The following is a 22,085-nucleotide window of genomic DNA, read 5'->3' as shown; positions in this document are numbered from 1 at the left end:
CTACTGTTAACCATAGTTGCAAATTGTTATAGGGTTAATAATTTGATCGAAATCTTGTTGAAGCCGACATGACTTTTAGCAATAGTTACCACTTCTAGTCTTCAGCCAATACAAAATTTGTTTTTGCTATTGTGATGAAATTATAAAAAAAACTGTTTTTAATATTCAATAAGCTTCAGGAAAAAAAAAAAAACTGATTCGATCCGACCCGAAACCCGTTCTGATCCGGACCCGTTTCGACCTGAACCAAAACAACCCTTTTTTATAATTGACCCGTTTTGACCCGAACCCGTTTTGACCCATGACCCGACCTGACCCGTTTGCCAGGTCTATTATAAACCAGACATTTTAAACCCAATCCATTACTTATGGGCTTTAGGGTTTACAGGTAGGTCTATCTGTATATATAATGTTGAATAGAATAAAGAAATGAATTCAGTTTTATCTCTATTTCTCTTTGGTTTTTATCAAGCAAATCTTTTCTTTTATTTTCTCTCTTAATTTATTTTTCTCCCCTTTTAAATAATACTCGGCACCCTCTACTTTCTTCTATCTTATTCGTATTATTCAGTTTTGCTTCCACTGTCTAGACTAATTAGGGTTTTTTTTGGCTTTGTTTGTTTTGGTTTATAGGTTTTGCAACTTTTGTGGGTTTTAGTTGTGTTTCTAGGGTTTTGGGAAGTTTGTGGTGATATTAGATTGTAGTAATCTATTCGTCGAATTAGCACTGCGTAGATGGGGAAAAAGAAGCCGGTAGCTCGTGACGAGGAGAACGTTGGGGGTGCGGGTAAGTCGAGAAAGAAAGCTGTGGTAATTGATGATGATGAGTATTCGATCGGAACGGAAATGTCGGAGGAGAAGTCGGTTCAGGGAGAGGAGAACGTGGCGCCGGTCGGTGGTAAGAAAAAGGGGAAGAAGGGTAAGAATACCCGACTGAATGAGGATGCTGAAGATGTTGATGATGGGGATGACGGTTTGGAGATTCAGTTTGCTGGTAAAAAGAAATCGAAGCCGAAGGGGAAAAAGGGTGGGAATTCGTTTGCTGCTTCGGGTTTTGCATTGCTTGGTGACGAAGATACGGATGAGAATGTGACTAAGGATGAAGAAGAAGATGATGATGTTAGCGAGGAAGATGTTAGTGTCGTGTTTGGTGGAAAAAAGAAGTCGTCGAAGGCGAAAAAGGGTGGTAGTTTGTTTACGGGTTCAGCGTTTGATGCAATTGGGGATGATGATGATGATGATTTAGAATTAAAACAACAATCGGATCAAGAAGATGATGAAGATGAGGAGCCAGTTATTTCGTTTACCGGGAAGAAGAAATCGTCTAAAGCGAATAAGAAACCGAGTGGTAGCGTTTTTTCAATGCTTGATGATGGAGAGAATGACAACGAAAGTGAAGAAGATGCGCCGATTACCTTCACGGGAAAGAAAAAGTCTAGCAAGTCATCAAAGAAGAAAAACATTCCATCTGATAATGAGGATGTTTCGGTGTTGGGATTGAGTGTTGAAGATGCTGCTGATCATGATGAAGAAGATTCTTCTACGATCAAGTTTTCTGGTAAGAAAAAGCCATCCAAGAAGAAAAACACTAACACCGTTGACGAACTTGAACAAGTACCAGAACAAGCTAGCAAAGAGTCGGTTGCTCCGGAAACTTCCAAGAATAAAAAGAAGAAAAAGAAAGGTGGAAGAACGGCTCAAGAAGAGGACGACCTTGACAAAATTCTTGCAGAACTCGGTGAAGCTCCCCCATCTTGCGCTGTAGAACCGCCACAAGAGGAGAAGGTTCAACCTCAGGCTGAACCAGTGGTTGATGAAGATGGTGAAAAGGATGGAAATGAAGAGGCTGTTGAGTCTGCAGCGGCTAAAAAGAAGAAAAAGAAGAAGGAAAAGGAAAAAGAAAAGAAGGCTGCTGCTGCTGCAGGAAAGACTACTGCAACCGCTGTTGTAGAGGAAAAGCCAGTAGAATCAAAGGGTAAAGTACCCGATAAGAAGGTTCCAAAGCATGTTAGAGAGATGCAAGAAAGACTTGCAAAGCTTAAAGAAGCAGAAGAGAAAAAGAAAAGGGAAGAAGAAGAGAAGTTAAGAAAGGAAGAAGAGGAACGCTTACGTAAAGAAGAAGAGGAACGACAAGCAGAAGAAAGAAAGCGCTTGAAAAAAGAACGAGAAAAAGAAAAAATGTTGAAAAAGAAACAAGAAGGGAAACTTTTGACCGCAAAACAGAAAGCAGAAGCTCAGCGGTTGGAGTTAATGCGGAATCAGTTTCTCGCTAAAACGGGCGGTCTGCCGCAACCGACTGGAGAAACTAGTACTCATGCACCCACAAAACGACCCAAGTATGTAACGAAGAAATCAAAGCCACAACAGCATGCGAACGTGAACGGGCAATCCTCTACTTCCATCCAGGACGACAATGTCTCTGAACTCGGTTCTGTAGATGCTGACAAGGCTGATGACGTGGACACGGAGAACGTGGAGGAGAAAACCGAGGCTCCTGCTGTTGAACAAGAGAGCGGGAATAAAGAAGACGATGAGTCAGATGAGGAATGGGATGCAAAGAGTTGGGACGGTGCTGATCTCAAACTGCCAGGTGTCAGTGCGTTTGGTGACGAGGAGGAAGCTGCAGAACCCGAACCCGAACCGGAAGCCGCACCCGCACCCGCACCTGTAGTTAAAAAAGAGGTTAAGACCAAGGAAGTGCCTGAAAACCAGCCCGCACCAGTTGTCGCCAACAAAGGTAAACAAAAAGCTGTGAATGGTAAAAAGGAAGAAGAAGAAGAAGAAGGTGAAAAGACGCTTCGGTCTCCAATTTGCTGCATTATGGGTCATGTCGATACTGGAAAAACCAAGTTGCTTGATTGTATTAGAAGGACTAACGTTCAAGAAGGCGAGGCTGGTGGAATCACTCAACAAATTGGTGCCACCTATATTCCTGCTGATAACATTCGTGAGAGAACAAAAGAGTTAAAAGCAGATGCAAAGCTTAACGTCCCTGGTTTATTGGTTATTGATACACCTGGGCATGAGTCTTTCAAGAACTTAAGGTCTCGGGGTTCTGGTTTATGTGATATTGCCATTTTGGTTGTTGACATTATGCATGGCTTGGAACCGCAAACCATTGAATCGCTAAACCTTTTGAGAATGAGGAATACTGAATTTATCGTCGCCCTGAATAAGGTACGTTAAATTATAAACATCACTCACATGCTATTCCTCTTTTCTGATTTTGGTACGTTGTTGTTGTATTGTGGGAGGCGTAGGTTGACAGATTATACGGGTGGAAAGTATGCCGAAACGCACCAATTGGGAAGGCAATGAAACTGCAATCTAGGGATGTTCAACTCGAATTCGAACATAGGCTCACTCAGGTCAACATTTTTTGTAGCAGATATTTTAGTTTTCTTTTCCTTACGGGATTTGTCGTGACTCGAGCTTTATAACCTCCAGATAATTACACAATTTAAGGAGCAAGGAATTAATACTGAATTGTACAGCAAGAACAAAGAACGGGGGGAAACTTATAGTATCGTACCCACTAGTGCCATCAGGTATTTTTCTTTCCAACAATCTAAAATCCAATACGCCATTTGAATAATGAATCATTGAACCGAACTTGTTTTTTTGGGTCAACAGTGGTGAAGGCATACCCGAAATGTTATTACTACTCGTCCAGTGGGCTCAGAAGACGATGGTTGAAAAACTAACATACAGCAATGAAATTCAGGTATCACTTATTACCATCTTTTTTTCCGCATCTTGTTTTTTCGTTTTACACGTTACCAGTTTCTGAATTTTTTTTCTTCTGGAATCGGATTTTTTTTTTAGTGTACGGTATTGGAGGTTAAAGTCATAGAAGGTCTTGGAACTACCATTGATGTGGTATTGGTTAACGGTGTGCTTCATGAAGGAGACGAGATTGTTGTTTGTGGCTTTCAGGTAAATCTCAATATACTATAATATATATACTATGCATTTAAGTTATTATTATGATAGCTCGTTTAACAAACGATGTCTATTGCAGGGACCGATTCATACCACAATTCGTTCGTTATTGACTCCTCATCCCATGAAAGAACTCCGAGTAAAGGTACGGATATTATATATAATTTGTAAAACATTTTGTAGTTTTCTTAAGTTTTGACGAACTTGCTTGTTCTTTGATTCAGGGAGCATACATTCATCACAAAGAAATCAAAGCTGCACAAGGGATCAAAATTACTGGACAGGTGACGTTAATTTTCAAAATATGAAAATAACGGTTTGCTTTTATTTGGTTCACCACAGGTTTATCATTTTATTGTTATTGACCCGTAACATCTAATTTCTCTCGACCAGAATCTTGAGCACGCAGTGGCAGGAACCGCTCTATATGTGGTGGGGCCCGATGATGACGTGGAGGAGATCAAAGAATCAGTGATGGACGATATGAGAAATGTAATGAGTAGAATCGATAAAAGCGGTGAAGGAGTTTACGTGCAAGCATCTACTCTCGGATCACTAGAAGCATTACTCGAGTTTCTAAAAACACCAGTTGTCAGCATACCTGTTAGTGGTATAGGTATAGGTCCCGTACATAAAAAAGATGTTATGAAGGCTAGTGTGATGCTAGAAAAGAAGAAAGAGTATGCGACAATTTTGGCTTTTGATGTTAAAGTGACCCCAGAGGCCCGGGAGCTTGCTGATGATATCGGTGTCAAGATTTTTATAGCTGATATTATTTACCACCTGTTTGATCAATTTAAGGCGTATATCGATAATCTTAAGGAAGAAAAGAAAAGAGAAGCTGCCGAAGATGCTGTGTTTCCATGTGTTCTCCAGATTATGCCGAACTGTGTGTTCAACAAGAAGGATCCAATTATTCTGGGTGTCGATGTTATTGAGGGCATCCTTAAGGTATTTATTTTTGTTCCATCTCGTATATAGTATATTTTTCGGAATTGCACATTCTTAATCATTTACGTATCTACCAACCCTGTTAACATAATTTTGTGCCCTGAAACGAGTAACTTGAATGCATGAATTATCTTTGCCAAATTTACTTTACATTTAAGCTGTTTTGTACTCAATTGTATTAGCTGCCTAAGGAGTTCTTTCCGTAGTTGTACCGTATGCTCCTAAGTACACTCTCTGATTATTATTTCTGCTGCTTTATTTAATAATAATCTTTTTTTTCTCAATAGATACCTTTTTTCAGTACCAAGTTTTTATTTTTTGCAGATTGGAACTCCAATTTGCATTCCTCAGAGGGATTTTATTGATATTGGGCGGATCTCGTCCATCGAGAATAACCACAAGCCTGTCGACTATGCCAAGAAAGGACAGAAGGTGGCTATCAAGGTATGCAGCTTTACTCATGGTTTTAAAAAACGTTTGAGGCGTGAGGCGCGCTTCGAGGCGAAACGGCCAAAAAACGAGTCTGAGGCGCGCCTCATGGTGTTTTTAATGTATATGCACCTCAGGGGGGCTTTACTTGATTAGCGTTTTATATATTGTGTTATAATAGAGGTGGCAAAATGAGCTGGCACACAAACATTTGCTTAACACATTAGAGATAAAAAAACCTATTTTTTTACCAACATAATATGACCTTTTCAATATGCAATTAAGTAACTTGGTAAAGATTTGGATGGCATTCAAACAATCATTTAGCTTAACGCATTAGAGATTAAACATAACTGCAATCAATGGGACTAAATTACAACCTGAATATTGAATATTCTAGTATGGTTTTATTCATCTATAAGCAATGTCAACTAAATAATATTTTACGTATATATTACCTTCCCCAAAGATATATATTTTTAAAAGTTGCTAAAAGTATAAAGGTTTTTTTTTTAATTACATTTGGGTAGCAGCATTAATTTTCTATCCTTGTATTTATTATAATTTTAATTATTGTGTTTTTCGTTCCGGTGTGTGCTTTTATTTGCACGCAGGCGATCACGACTTAGACAACCTAGGGTAAGAGCAAGGCAGAGTACTGAAATCACCCTTCAAAATGTGTTTTTTTCTTTTTTTTTGTATTTTGTCTCTTAACAAGATTAGGTGCAATTTGCAGTGGGATATGGTTGCTGTTTCGATCAAGAGTTATGTTTTATTTAACTAGTCAAATGGGTAAAGTCAATAAATTTAGTTTAAAAGTAAGAGGGTGGGTTAAATAGGTCTAAAGTTTGTCTGTTTAAAATCGATACGCCTCTTAAATCACTCTACTTTAAAATTAAAATTAATATCTTAAAAAGACCGTTCTTAGTCTTATCTTACATGCCTAACTATTTACATTTACATGTGAAGATAACGGGAAGCAATGCTGAGGAGCAGCAAAAAATGTTCGGAAGACATTTTGAGATGGAAGACGAACTTGTCAGCCACATCTCAAGAAACTCCATCGATATCTTAAAGGCCAATTATCGGGTAACCTAAAATTGCGATTTGTAATGATTATTAGTTCATATATGTTTGTATGGTTAACTTATATAGTTCATAATTCTGCATGTATATAGGATGAGTTGACCAACGAAGAATGGAAGTTGGTGGTCAAACTGAAACATCTTTTCAAGATTCAATGAGTCATGCTTTCCCTTTTCCAGTAAGACGTGGCGGCGGTGGCAACAACGGCTTAACGTATACACAGAGAGGTTCAATTAAAAACACCAAAAAGTGACGTATACATCAATATCATCAAAAATTTCAGAAACAGGTTTGCAAGATCTGACTCGATCTGAATGAATCTTGTTTTTGCTATGGAAACCATTTTTGGATTCTTTGAATGTTTGTGCAATTTTCATCTTTGCGTAAGTTTGGTGTATCACATTTTTGTTGCATACTATCAAAAGAAAGTCAGTTTATTGGCATTGTAAGAAATACACTAAAATCATGCTGCTACTTGGATGATTAGGCACCTTGAGCTTGGGTGTAAAAGGTCGTCAAAAGTTTTAGTTAGGAGTCCAGTTAGGTTGGGTGCGATGGATCTCTAAAAGTCAAGCCTGAGCTTAGACACTCGAGTTGTTGAGTTTTATTTCTAAAGGCTTGGCTTGTGATTAAATTTTAAAGGTCGAGCTTGAATTGGGCTGACTTGTTTATATCTATAAATTATTTGGTTATTTTAGCTGTATAGATTTATAGGGGACCGCTAAAATGAAAACCACCTTCAGTTGTAAGAACCGAGAGAACCACTTTCTAGCCACTAGATCTAAAAGATGGATGAATGAGATTAAAAGTAGTTAAAATTAATATTAAATACTTTTTGTTTTATTATGTTTTTAATATTTTAATGCAAAAGGGCAGTTTAGTAAAATTATTTTTTGTCTTAATTTTTTTATTAATTTTTTTGTATTATTATAATAGTTGGTTTTTTTAAACAATTTTTTTTTACTAAAATCCATTTTAAATTCATATTTTTTAACAAAACAATTTTTTTTTTCGCGCCGCTTTTTTGCGCGCCGTTTTTGCACGCCGTTTTTTGCGCGTCTTTTTTGCACGTCGATTTTTGCACGCCGTTTTTGCATGCCGTTTTTGCGCGCCGTTTTTGCGCGTCGTTTTTTGCACGCCGTTTTTACGCCCCCGTCTCCGCCCAATTTTTTTACGCCCCGTTTAGCGCCGTTTTTACGTTCCGTATTTTACGCGCCGTTTTTACGTTCCGTATTTTACGCGCCCGTTTTTTTTTTCAAAAAAAAAATTTACGGTTTACGGGATAAAATTTTTACCTCAAATTTTACGTTTTAAGTTTTACGTTTTACGTTTCAAGTTTTTACGTTTTTACGTTTTACGTTTTTAGGTTTTACGTTTTACGTTTTAAGTTTTAAGTTTTACGTTTTACCTTTACCTTTTACCATTTACCTTTTACGTTTTTACACTACATTCTACCAACTCAAACCGAGACCGAACCGCAAGACCCGAACCGAGACCGAGCCGGAGCTTGACCCGAACAACTCTGAATCTGACCCGGTTTGACTGAGTTGCCGACCCGAACTTCCGAACCGGGTTGAATCAAACGGATATCCAAAACTTTATTTCAAAATAAAAATCTACTTAATCAATAATAATCCTTTTTTTCCAATTTCAAAATAAAAAGTCTCAAAAAAGTATTACACCAAGCATCCATGGATTTCGGTTTTGGTGTTTCTAACAGAAGAAAACCGCCTAGACAATTGGCTAGAACTCCACCAGCAGCTAAAGCCATGAAGGCGTAAGATTGGAGACCGTTTATTTTGTTTTTTTGACCATATTTAGCAACTAACGCGTCTTTTGCAACTTCTGTAATTGCTGCGCCGAGATTACTAAGAAGAACGCACATCATGAGAATCGGTAGCGCTTCACTAGCAATCGGGATTAATGCCATTGAACCCCATGATAATATCTGCAGCACAACTGTAAAGATTGATATCAATCACTTATATTTTCCCACATTTTAACTCACATTTGCCGACCAGATGCACTAGAAATACATTGGTAAATTGTAGATATAATTCATCAATGCATTTCTAGAAAATTCAAGATTGCACAAGATTTATGTTAAATATGCTAAACTTCAAAATGCTACATCATTTGACACATACTTCATATTTGGCCAATTTATACAAGATTTTATTCCTCTTTTTTCACAACATATGTAAGTTTGGAATAACCTTTTTAAAAAGAATATTCAAAGAAACTACAATTATTGTCCAATAACTTATAAAGTTTGATACATCTTTAAAAGAAAGAACCTAAAATCATCAACCTACCCAGATGCAATTAGATAAAAATTAGCAATGTTAACCTCCAATGGAAAATGGAAAATACGAACAGATGAACAACTAACCTCCAATGGAAAATATGAAAAGATGAACAGATGACCTCATCTCTTCCACTGTCGCCGCCTGAGCAGTGGCACCGCCTTGAACTGCCGGCGATGCACCTCCGTAGCATCATCATCTTTGACCTCTTTCCTTCTCTCTCTCTCTCTCTCTCTCTCTCTCTCTGATCTATCCGTCGCTCTAATCTGAAAAAGGATACAAGAATCGGGTTTAAAATGCTCGTTTTAGGGGTGTGGTTGTCGGAGGAGGAGATCGCCGGTCGTCTGCTGGAAATAACCACCGTCGCCGGTGGTCTCATCGAAGAAGAAGAGGGGGTTTTGGTGCGTCGTTGTCGGAGAAGGGGGGTTGTCGGCGAGTGAACGGCCGGAGCTGCGAGAGGGAGAGAGAGAGCCATGAAACATGATTTGTTTTATGTGTGCTTGATGAGTGTTGGCAGAGAATTATAAAGGAGAGAAGGATTTCTATATGTGTGTATAGTTTTGAAGAGAGAGAGAGAGAGAGAGAGAGCTGAGAGAGGTAAGAGATGATACTGGTTATGATTTGATATTAGGAGAGAGGTGAGAGATGAGGGTATTAAAGACACATAGGGAAAATAAATGGATTTGACATTTGGGGTAAAAGACTAAAATACCCTTTTAGTTGGCAAAGTCTGATTGGTGGAGAGTGATTCTCACGGTTCTTACAACTGAGAGTGGTTTTTATTTTAGCGGCTCCCTAGATTTATATTATATATAATTTACAGAGTTGTACTATTTAAATTATATATATAAGAAATGTAAAATAAAAAGATTACCTTAACTTCCCGTGCAATAAAAAATAATTTATATTAATCTAATTATGTCGTTAAATAAAATAAAAAGAAATGTTTTCAAAAGTTATATTGTTTTGTATTAACAGTTGTAGTTGAGATAAATTTTAACTTAATTAACAAAATTTGTAAAAAACATATATTAAATAATGTTTATTGGCATAGTAAAAATACTTAAAATTAAGTCATAACTATTTACTATGAATATGACACATAATAAATGTTGGTTTAACTATTAACGTAAATCTATTTACATATTTGTATAAATAATGTTGAAAGCAAATATGACCAATAAACACATAACCCAATTTATAACAAACATTTTATTGTGTTCAAAAACATAATAAATTAATGAAAACATTTAAATGCACCACAATGTGAAACAAATAACACCGTCTCTTAAAAGCACTTCATAAAAAAACGAAATATAACAAAACACCAGTTCTTCATCTTTAGAATCAAAGGTTTGCCAAGTCCATCAGCTCCAGCTTCACCTTTTTCATCTCCAATATGGCGTTTTGTTGAAGAACAATTTAGTGAGACGTCTACCTCATTGACTTCACGAAGGTTACACTTAACTTCACTAGAGGATGATGATTTCTCATTACTTTGAATAACATTAGATATAGGCATTGAATTGTCTCAAGTTTAACACACTTCATGCTACAAACAAATACATAAGCATAACTTTAAAAAAATGGTAATCAAAACAATACAATTGATGAAAGAGAAGTTAAAATTCGAATTTGAAATCATAATATACCAAGTAATTATGTATTTCAATTAAAAAGATTCTCCTACCATACAAAGTAAGAAATGCTTACTAAATTGAAAATTGAAAATTATTCAATAAAAATGAGTTTCATATAATATAACATCTATGCTTTAAAATTAAAAGTTAGTAAAAAACTTGATTGGTCTTAATTTGCTTCATAATTATATTACCGTCATTATTAAATCTTTTATATTTGACAATACACAACTAAAGGTTGTTAAATTAGGATGTTGATAAATGATCGTTACAAATTAAAAATAACAGAAATTAATTTAGAAATCTGCCATAAATAAACATATTTCAAATTTCAAATTTCGAAAATACATATAACTGAATATTCAATAAAATGAGTTTCATATAATATAAAATCTATGTTTCAAAATTAAAAGTTAGTAAAATAATAACTTGATTTGTCTTAAAGTTGCTAATTTAGGAAGTTAATAAATGATAATTACAAATTAAAAAATGATTGAAATTGATTTAGAAATATGCCATAAATAAACATATTTCAAATTTTAAAATTTCAAAAAATATAAGTGATATTTAATATTATGAGTTTCATATAATACAACATCTATGCTTTAAAAATAAAAGTTAGTAAAATAATAAGTTGATTGATCTTAATTTGCTCGATAATTATATTACCACCATAATAAATTTTTTAGAAAGTTAATAAATGATAATTACAAATTAAAGAATGATTGAACTTGATTTAGATATCTGCCATAAATAAACATATTTCAAAATTCAAAATTCAAAATTCAAAATTTTAAAAATATACATAACTGAATATTCAATAACATTCCATTCCATATAATATAACACATATGCTTTAAAATTAAAAGTTAGTAAAATAATAACTTGATTGGGTCTTAATTTGCTCTATAATTATATTACCACCATAACAAAATCTTTTATATTCGACAATAAACAAATAAAATAAGTTTAAGTTATAAGGTTGTAAATTAGGAAGTTAATAAATTATAATTACAAATTATAGAATAATGAAAATTGATTTAGAAATCAGCCATAAATAAACATATTTGAAAATTTCAAAAATATACATAACCGAACATGGTAATTATTTAGACAATGCAATAAATATAGTAAAAAAAGCAAAAGCGAATTATTAACATTTACTCCGTATAACTCATTAAACATGTAAAAATAACAAAATTCGTTTTATAAAATTTCAAATATTTTTGAATCTATCTAAATATAACATAAGAACATTGAAAACAAAAATTAATTGAAAATCTAAAACCTGAAACATCTCATTAGTTAGAAATACTATTTATTTACATATAGTTATCATATATTTAGGGAATTTGGATCAACTCATCATAAGGCACATTATCTCCACACAGGTTGACTGCAAAATCCCTTGTTATTGTTTGAGAAAGAAAATACTATAAAGTCAGATTATACATATTATAAAAATAATCAAGCTTAATAAAAGTAAATATATAAAAAGAATAAGGTAACATACAAAGTAGAATGATTCCGGATCATCGATAAATTTAAAGAAAATGGGATTCATTTTCTTTGGATTCATATTTATAGAAAATCTGTAATCACAATTAAAAAGGGCGTTATATAACAACAACAACAACAACAACAACAACACGTTGTTGTTGTTGTTGTTGCTGCTACTGGTGCTGTTATTGCTGTTGTTGTTGTTGTTATGGTTGTTGCAGCAACCACAACAACAACAATAACAACCACAACCACCACCATCACCACCACCACCACCACCACAATCACAACCACCACCACCACAACCACAACCACAACCACAACCACAACAAACAACCACAACACCAACCGCAACAACAGCAACACCGACAACGACAACGACAATGGCAACAACAACAAACAATAATAATAATAATAATAATAATAATAATAATAATAATAATAATAATAATAATAATAATAATAATAATAATAATAATAATCAATTATTAACGTTACTAAATACAAATTATCAAAAATGTAATTAAAGTGTCAATATATTGCATTTACTGCAGAATCTCTAATTAAGGCTATTTTCATTACTTAAAAAAGGCAATAATTGAAGTGTCAATATTTTTCATCTTTAACAACCATTGATGAAATTTTGAAAGATCTAAAACATAAATATTGTAATTAGTCAAAAAAAGTTCTTGAATGCAAACAACCATGAATGAAAAACATGAACAATCTATAAAATATCCGACAACAATAAATTTAGACAAAAAAAATAAACAAATCTTGATAACATACACACAAACTATAAATATTTTCATGTAAAAATTCGAAATGAAAACATACAAAAAAAAACCTTATATATGTTAACATGAGAAGATCATCAAACATGTACTACCAACTTAAACCGCATAAAATCCACAGTTTTTTGATTTTAGAAAAATAATAGAGCTAAAACCTTAACACACGTTTAAACTTATTAAAATCAAAAAATGGTAACAACATTAAACTAACCTGTTAAGTGGTTCGAAGATTCCCTATTCGATTGATAGTTTAGATTTAGGGTTTCAGCATAAAAGATCAAAACAAAAACATTAGGAACTTCGATTAATGTTGAACAACCAAACATAACACACAAACAACATACCTATGATTTTGTTCGCATAAGGAAGAAGATGATGCCAAATACGTCGGTGTTGATTAAAATAACAAAAAATATAAAATCAAGCATCAACAACTTCGATCAACAATAAATCAATGCATAAACAACACAAATATATCACATACCTTAATTTTTTTTATCAGATCTGAAATATAGGAAAAGAAGAATAATGTTAACAGGATTCGAATCAATGTTTTTAAAAATTAATAATCTACATAATCATAACGATGATATACACAAAGAAATTAATGAATGAACAACTAACTTCGATCTTAAAGTATTGTTAATCTTGTTAAAGAAGCAAAAGAAGTTAGGTGAGAGAGAGAGAGAGAGAGAGAGAGAGAGAGAGAGAGAGAGAGAGAGAGAGAGAGAGAAGAGAGAAGAGAGAGAGAGAGAGAGAGAGAGAGAGAGAGAGAGAGAGAGAGAGAGAGAGAGAGAGAGAAAAGATATTGTGTAGATATGGAATGAGATTATGATATCAATAATTGATATGTCTTAATTTATAGTATATCCGATTAAGTGAATTCGGATGAACCAAATCATAAATCTGACCCAAATACAATTCGAATTCCGCCTCCACATGGCCTAGAATTCACTCCCTTTCAAAACCATCTTGAGGCTCCACCAAAACATGCCAAGTGTCTCATATCCATCTCATTTATTATATTATATAGATTTCTAATTATAATCCTTTATGTTATGTATAGCTAGGGGGAGGACTTGCATTCCGTTGTGAGTGATAAAATTAGTTAACTACAATATATACATTTTGCGTGTATTTGTAAGTAGCCTAATTATTTGTGTAACTAGGTAAAAATATTTTCATAAGTCGAGCAATTTTTTTAATTACTAGGTTATCACTCAGGACTGCTTTCCGGGCTCAAGAAAGTTTATTGAAAGTTCAGGATCCGGTGGGTTTAGACAAAAGTTTGGATAGAATAAAGCTAATTCGGTAGAAGTCTCGTAAGAATTAGTCATAAGTAGAAAGCTTCCATTAATACCGAAAGAGCATACATCGTTGACCGGATGGAGAATGGACCATCCGTGCGAAAGGGGAATTTTAGGCTCCTTCCGCACGAAGGACTCCTTTGAGCGGAAGGGCTTCAAACATGTACATTAAACCTAGACACGACACGTAGACGCAGGCTGCAGACATATGTACTCACATGTATTTTGATAAGTTTGGTTCTGAGACTGTTGAGTATGCTGCTATGGCGTGTTGTTTGAACTTCCACTTCTGTATGAAGACTGTGGGGATTGCATGTAACTTGAACCACTTCCACTGCTACCATTGCTAACAAAACAATTTCCTCCTGTCTCTGCACTAAAGGCTGTTTGAATTTTGTGGCTTGTTGTAATCATGGGATCCGAGCCCTTGTATTATATAAACCAACATCTTGAGGAATGTTCACTACTTTCATCTTCTAAATTTTCTTTAACTTTAACTCATGAGTCTCTATCCTCTCAATCATCCTTGCTAATTAATCGCTGAATACTCTTATCAGTTTGATTTTAAAATCATCACAAACATTCCCCAATATGAATCAGGTAATGCATCCAACAGTTTCTCAATGTAAGCTACTTCATCTTTATCGATATGTACCTGTTTCCTCTTAGAAACTAGAAAGCAATATCCTTCGATCAACTGTTGTAAATTTTCACCCTTGATAGAAGTGAAGATATCAAACGCTTTCTTTAATAAGGCCTTTGTTAGGATCTGAGTTTCTCTGATTGTGTTGTTTAACAAGAAATGAAAGATGAAACAATTATTGTGCAGCGGAATATGAAAAAAACTTTAATAACACAATCAATGGAAGAAAAGTTTAAGCAGGCATGATTTCATTAATCGAATGATTGTATTTGTTACAAGACTCAATTATGCATGCACAAGACTCCCCCTCAACCTGAGCTCAGTGATTGTTCGTACAGAAAGGCTTAGGTGAAAAGAGCTAATGGAACAGTACAGAGTACTGTTCTATTTATAGTACAAGCAAACCGTTGAGCATCTTTGGCTGACGTCACCATAAAAGTGACATCTAACCTCCTAACAACTCTAAGAACTGTTACATACAACAACTGATTACATATTAAACTACTGATTCTTCTTTCCACTATTGTAGTCTAAGCACTGATGTTGAGCATCAGTGCTTTCTTCAAAGGTTGACCAGTCCTTGAATGGGCAGTGCCTTCGTCTTCAGCAGTACTTAGGAGACATCAGTAGATAGAGCTTCAGTTCTTTAATCTTCATCAGTGCTTGGCCTGTCAGTAGTTGTAATGAACAGTACTTTGAGTCTATCAGTTGTTAGATAACCACTGTCAAGGGGAGAATCCTGTGAAAACACTGCTTATGATGATCAACTGTTCTGAACCAATTTTGGCTTTGCATATCATCTGTTCTGTCACACCCCAACCGATGGCGGAAACATCGGGATGAGATGAAAACTAGATTGCAAGAGACATCATAACACTATGTGACAATATAATTTAAATCCAATTTCATTAATGACTAAAATTTGAATACATTGTTTCAAATAAAGACAAATTGCAACAACATTGTTTATTATTGAATGAGTATCTAAGTCCATCCTAACTTGATTTCTTCATCGCCTTGTCTAACAACCTACAACATGTATTAAAATAGAGTTTCAATGCAAAGGCAATGAGCGAGTATACAAGTTTGAATACATAGCATAATAGTTTATACGTTTAAAGACTCATATCCAACACAAAAACATATAACAAGTTTCACCATGCTAGCTAACGCAGTCCAAGTGATAGCCCAAGTTTCCAATGCGTTAAGTGCCTTTCCCAAAGTTTAACGGGAGGTTATATGTCTCATCCTAACAATACCCCAAAGACTAACAGGGAGGTGCATTACCCCTATAGCGCTACTATTGTTAAGGCGGAACTACACACAAGAATTAAACGTTCACATAGCACAAAATAGTCTCAAGATTCACAAGTTTCATGTTTCATGTTTAAATGGATGGAGTAAGTTTCAAATAAGTTTCAAGTGTCATGTGCGTTTAATATAGAATACATGTTGCACCCAAAGTGTTAAAAGTAAAAATGGGTTCGAGTATACTCACTTTGGTTGCGTATGGAGATTTCTTGTAAGAACGCACGAGTAAAGATTGGGTATTCAAGAGAACGAACGGACGGTTTATCCTAGATATGAAAACACCACACGAGAGACGTTTTAATAGATTTCCTAATATTTATGGTTATTATTATCTAAAAATAAAAGAAACAAATTAAGATAATTTGAGGTTTTTATAGAAGGTAAAAGAAATAATGAGGTTAAATAAATAATATGCTTGGTTATAGTTTATTATTCTAGAGAATAAATGTAACTATATTAGTTGAGTAAAATACATAAATTATTATGTATAAGTACATATGTGCATATGATATTGATTCATATGGGTTTACAGGTATATATATTGATTTGAAGAAACTATTGATTCATAAGCCTTGCTATGGAATCCGATAGGAAATTCTGATTTAGTATTATTAAATAGATAAAATTCTTATTTAAGGATAACATAATGAAATCTGAATACTAATATATGATAAATTATATAATAATTTCTAAATAATCTGTTATTTATTTATGTGTAGGTTTAGGATCTTAATTTAAAAGAATGCAAATTTATGAAAAGGATAAGTCCCCTGTTAAAAAAAGTGTTTATAATTAAGATGATTTATAGATATTATTTGATCAAAGCATTTTAGTTTCAATATGAAAACGAACACAGTTGAAACAATAGGCTATAGTTGCCATTCAAAAAGGAGTATAAAAAGCATTTGCAATAGATTTAGTTAAATAATAATCATGTTCCTAAGTTATAAGTCAATATCATCTTCCCATATTAAGGCCATCAAAAAACAACACTGTTATATGTAAAAGATTATAATTTCTTTTTCTTGTTTCAGTTATGATATCAATATATATAACAGATGATAAAAAAAACACGAATGGATCGAAGGTAAGGGTGTACCGAACACGAGATGGCATGATCCGTGTTGACTGAGCCGCTGACCCAACCCAAGGCTGTTGACCTGAACCGAGCATGAATCCGAAGTAAAACCCAAACTAGAATTCGAACTAAAATGAACCGAACCAAGCTTGAATCGCGGCTGAACCGAAACCTGAACGGACCGTGTTGCGAGACTCAAACCGGAGCCCAAATCAAGACCCGAACTGCCGGAACCAAGCACGCCACCACTGCCGCCGTCGTCTATCACCTACGTCGTCGCGAGAGGGGGAAGGGGCTGTGGTTGTGATTGTAGCCGAGAGTGGTGGCCGACACCATGTAACAGCGTCGACGCCCCTGGTTCGCCAACCGTCGGACATCAGCGAGGGAGATAGGTAAGTGTGTGCGTGTGTTGATCGAGCTTGCCGGAAAGGAACCGGTAGCAGAGATCGAACCAGTAGAGACAAGGGGGGTGTGTGTGAACCTGGTTTTTATTTTTAGTGAGTATGTCTAGTTTGAGAAGATGAAGATGGGTGGGGTAGAAGTATGTGACGGCTGATACAAATAAGGTTAGGGTTAGATTTTGTTTATACTTTCAAATAATTACACCAATAGCCCCTCAACTTAAGAGTTAATTAAATAACTAACTTAACTTGATATTTTGATTTCCTATAACTAAATAGGTTATCTAATAACCTTTTAAGTTAGTTAAATTAACTAATTACTTACTATATTGAATTATTATTATATTTCTTTTGACAAATAAATAATTAATTACACAGATAATAACCATATAAAAAAAATAAAAAAATAAAAAACTTTCGACGGTTATTTATTTCGCGAAGTATTTCCGTTGGTTCAAGATTAGGATTCGAATTTCAAAAAGGGTCGGATTTCAGGAATCCTTTTTTTTTTTTTTACGGATGTTACAGTCTCCCCTACTTTAGGAGATTTCGTCCTCGAAATCTAATAGGAAGACTCTTGAAAAGCTGACATCCAAAGATTCAACAGAGAGAATAGCTGGGACTAGATCGCGAACGGGGTTTGTATAAGACAAAGAATTAAGGAGAACAATGGGAGTATAAAATCGAACGATTGATTTTAAATACACAATTGCGCGTGTAAGAATAGCATAAGTACAGGATAGACGAAAGCGATGTGTTAAGAATGAGTTCTCGTCGTGGATATTCGGATGTAATGCGTTTGTGAGTTGTTTCAAGTTCGTATTAGGTCCAAAGGTCTGCAAAACACTGAATTTCTCATGGCACGTTTTACGAAATTTGGTAATAAGATGAAAACACTTATATATAGGAAGTACCAGCGGCGTATCCACCGTGTTTTAACCACATTATATCCGTTTCGTATTCGGGTCATGTTACGTTCTGTGTTTTACCATACACAGTAGTACACTCTATGGTTCTCATGAGCCAATCACTATAATCCCGTGTGCACCCGCGATTATACTGACCGTCGCATGATCCGCATAGCTTGTACTAGTTACGTATGACTCAAGGTATACATAAATTTTGAAAACAAAATGCGTGAGTATAGAAATGTGGCATATAAGCATGTTTACGTTCAAATAGTATAAAACCTACGTAAGCGAATCCCTCGGGTTTCACTCGCGTACAGGTGCAAATGTATAAATTTTGAGTATAAATGAAAGCACGAGCTTAGTATAAGTTTAAACGTGAATACGCATGCGAGCATAACACAAATGCATGAATAAGGGTACGATTACCAGTATAAGCATAACGTGTATAAAAAAATGAATATAAACGGGAGTACAATTTGAGCATAAACGAATGACGTGAGTATAGACGCAATTCGTATAAATGAGAGTACAAACAAAAGTACGAGTATAACAGAAATCTTATAAACGTGGGTATAAATGCGAGTACGAATATAACGTAAATCGTATAAACGGGAGTATAATTGCGAGTACGAGTATAACATAAATCGTATAAATGAAAGTATAAATGAGAGTACGAGTATAACATAAATCGTATAAATGAGAGTATAAAAACGAGTACGAGTATAACATAAATCGTATAAATGAGAGTATAAATGCGAGTACGAGTGTGAATACGAGTATAAATATGAGTATAAACACAAGATGCATGAGTATGGATGTAAATGTGAAAATTAAGTGTAAAACATGAATGTTTAAATATGAACAAAATACATGTGTATGAGTATAAGTGTAACAAAGTTGTAAAAGTGCAAATGAAAACATAACTCGTATGAATATGAATACGAATGTAGTATAGACATGAATGTAAGGACAACGTAAATGTATAATTGTGAGTGTGTGTATAAACGTAAAATGTATGAATTTTGAATCATAAGTATGGCATAAATGTGTAAGTGTGAACATAAGTGAAGGCATAAAATGTATAAATATGGATATAGGAATTAATGATTTTGTTTACAGTATAAATCGAAATACACTGGTTTATGCGCGTAAAAGATTAAAAATTTTGAGTATGAGAGAAAAAAGAACGAGTGACGTGCGTGAGATTGTTGTGACTAAACGTGTAAAATGATATGCATATATAGTTGTTTGCGCAAAACGTGAAGTTAAAATAAATTGAGTTGTCACGAAATATAGGCTTTAGTTTGTGAATGTAAAGAGAGTATAAATCATCCACTATTTATGCAAATAGTTCTTTGTAAAAGTATGGGAATGCTACTATGGTTTTAAAAGAATTTACATAGTTGAAAATTTGTCGGTTCTTATGAGGTTTCCTTGCCCACGTGTTTCGAATTTAATTGGCGTATCGAGCGAGGTTTTGAAAAGTTCTTGGGATTAACAAGCTTGCATCGTTTTAAGTAACTTTTACATTAGAAAGTTTTGAAGTTTATAGATTCTTGAGGAAAAGTTGATCCTTAGAAAAAGGAATTTGGTATACGAACTTAGTGATTGTTGAAAAATGTTTTATTGGTTTTGAAAAGGAGTTTTAGTAAATGCTTAAATAATACTGGTAATATTTTATAGGTGTGTGCGAAAAAGTCGATCTGATTCTCAATTAAAAATAGAAAATCTCTGGTTTAATGATATGTGATGAGCTTGTTTTAATAGTTATGTTGAATACAAAATTCGTGGGCAATGGATTTGTTAGACCGACTAAGTTGGCGAGTAGTATTTCGTGAAATTTTGAATATTGAGAAACAAGTGTCTACGGAAAAGTTAAAAAAATTTCACGTGTGTAAGCTATATGAAAATATAGATTGTAGGATAAGAAGTTCATTCATATAAACAATGCATTTTGAAATAATTAGAGATTTGACTAATGATAGACGATTTAGATGTATAAATGATCGTGTTTACATAACATAGTCTATTAAAAGAAAGTATCGGTAACGATCACCTAGGTAAGGGAATCACCCCTAACCCATTGGTGAGGTCGTTGTAAGATGAGAAAAGAAGCGGAATTAATCATCAAGTTAAGGAAATCACTCCTATCTCGGTGATATGTCTCTGCTCGTTGTTATAAAAGGGTAAATAAAATTACGTGAAATCATGCATGCTAATAATGTATAATCGTATGAAAAGTAAGAGTATGATGTTGCGCAAAGATGAAATCTCGAAAAAAAAATTGTTCAAAAGTGACAAAAGATCGAAAATAATAAAGCGTAAGTTCGAATAAAACTTGGATGGTTCTAAACGGAACATTGACTAACCAAAGTGATCGAAAGATTTTTTGGAATTAAGAAGCATGCTTTGGCCTAATAGGTGGAATACTCTCGCCGATATCTCGGTTAACGGTATTCACCCTTCCAGTTACTACATGTTCCCAATCCATCGAAAATTCGAGACTTGGCGGGATTTTTGAAAATCAAGGAGTGGGACTAGTCGACGAGGTGCGGGTTTCACCCCTAGCTTGACGACTTCGTACCCTAAGTATGGTTGTTACTCGTTGGGTCAAAATTTAATTTCGACACGTTAACGAGGGTCCACTAGAAATTGAATTTGAAATTTGAAATTTGAAATTTCCATTAAGATGTGGATTTCACTCCTAACTTAATGGTGAATTTCGTGCAAAAATAGAATCAAACGGAATGAAAGTCGTTTACCAAATTGTGGGTTTCACGCCTATTTTGGTAAACTCGTCTCGTTTGTACAATACGAGTGTTTTCGAGTTTAAGAAAAATCGAGTAAAATGCTTTAGGAAAGGGGAGTATGTTAAAGGAATACGCAAACAAGTATAAAGACATAAGAATGCACATCAACGACGGTACATAAAGAATAGGACAATAAAACAAGTACCAACACATAGAGATATATGCCAAGAATACACATAAAGAATCGAACAATGGAACAAGTATTAACACATAATAAAACAAGTATAGCATGTCAAGTGTTAACACATAAGTGACATATATGTTTAAAAGATGAAAAGAGAACAAATAAAGGCGAATAAGATATCATGTAAGTCGTTTCAAGCAAAACATGAGAATAAAGCTCTAAAACTATAGACTAGGTTAAAGCATTCCTACTTTTCCTAATTCCCTATAGTTATGGCTCTGATACCAATCTGTCACACCCCAACCGATGGCGGAAACATCGGGATGAGACGAAAACTAGATTGCAAGAGACATCATAACACTATGTGACAATATAATTTAAATCCAATTTCATTAATGACTAAAATTTGAATACATTGTTTCAAATAAAGACAAATTGCAACAACATTGTTTATTATTGAATGAGTATCTAAGTCCATCCTAACTTGATTTCTTCATCGCCTTGTCTAACAACCTACAACATGTATTAAAATAGAGTTTCAATGCAAAGGCAATGAGCGAGTATACAAGTTTGAATACATAGCATAATAGTTTATACGTTTAAAGACTCATATCCAACACAAAAACATATAACAAGTTTCACCATGCTAGCTAACGCAGTCCAAGTGATAGCCCAAGTTTCCAATGCGTTAAGTGCCTTTCCCAAAGTTTAACGGGAGGTTATATGTCTCATCCTAACAATACCCCAAAGACTAACGGGGAGGTGCATTACCCCTATAGCGCTACTATTGTTAAGGCGGAACTACACACAAGAATTAAACGTTCACATAGCACAAAATAGTCTCAAGATTCA

The 22,085-nt window shown here is 34.5% G+C and overlaps 2 protein-coding genes across 2 annotated transcripts; one reads left to right on the top strand and one right to left on the bottom strand.

The window, feature by feature from the left end:
• The first annotated feature begins 529 nt into the window (after positions 1-529).
• Positions 530-7,042, top strand: LOC110915851 (eukaryotic translation initiation factor 5B). The gene is made up of 11 exons (XM_022160597.2): positions 530-3,177; positions 3,261-3,368; positions 3,448-3,548; positions 3,634-3,724; positions 3,826-3,936; positions 4,022-4,087; positions 4,167-4,226; positions 4,336-4,893; positions 5,218-5,337; positions 6,292-6,411; positions 6,501-7,042. The coding sequence occupies exons 1-11, from the start codon at positions 736-738 to the stop codon at positions 6,564-6,566; spliced, it is 3,843 nt and encodes a 1,280-aa protein (XP_022016289.1). The 5' UTR covers positions 530-735; the 3' UTR covers positions 6,567-7,042.
• A 953-nt stretch (positions 7,043-7,995) lies between these two features.
• Positions 7,996-9,353, bottom strand: LOC110915840 (probable folate-biopterin transporter 8, chloroplastic). The gene is made up of 2 exons (XM_022160587.2): positions 8,801-9,353; positions 7,996-8,367 (listed from the first exon to the last, which is right to left on the bottom strand). The coding sequence occupies exons 1-2, from the start codon at positions 8,838-8,840 to the stop codon at positions 8,033-8,035; spliced, it is 375 nt and encodes a 124-aa protein (XP_022016279.1). The 5' UTR covers positions 8,841-9,353; the 3' UTR covers positions 7,996-8,032.
• Positions 9,354-22,085: the final 12,732 nt, after the last annotated feature.

The sequence above is a fragment of the Helianthus annuus genome, chromosome 2, assembly GCF_002127325.2.
Source record: "Helianthus annuus cultivar XRQ/B chromosome 2, HanXRQr2.0-SUNRISE, whole genome shotgun sequence".
Classification (NCBI taxonomy): domain Eukaryota; kingdom Viridiplantae; phylum Streptophyta; class Magnoliopsida; order Asterales; family Asteraceae; genus Helianthus; species Helianthus annuus.
This window is presented reverse-complemented; position numbering and strand designations above follow the sequence as displayed.

What these genes read in the sequence shown, in the direction of transcription:
- LOC110915851 (XM_022160597.2), top strand. Translation starts at nt 736, where the DNA reads ATGGGGAAAAAGAAGCCGGTAGCTCGTGACGAGGAGAACGTTGGGGGT. An exon ending in TTGTTGTTTGTGGCTTTCAG is followed by an intron (nt 3,937 to 4,021) that starts GTAAATCTCAAT and finishes TGTCTATTGCAG; the next exon opens with GGACCGATTCATACCACAAT. An exon ending in TGAAAGAACTCCGAGTAAAG is followed by an intron (nt 4,088 to 4,166) that starts GTACGGATATTA and finishes TCTTTGATTCAG; the next exon opens with GGAGCATACATTCATCACAA.
- LOC110915840 (XM_022160587.2), bottom strand. Translation starts at nt 8,840, where the DNA reads ATGAGGTCATCTGTTCATCTTTTCATATTTTCCATTGGAG. An exon ending in TTTCATATTTTCCATTGGAG is followed by an intron (nt 8,368 to 8,800) that starts GTTAGTTGTTCA and finishes CAATCTTTACAG; the next exon opens with TTGTGCTGCAGATATTATCA.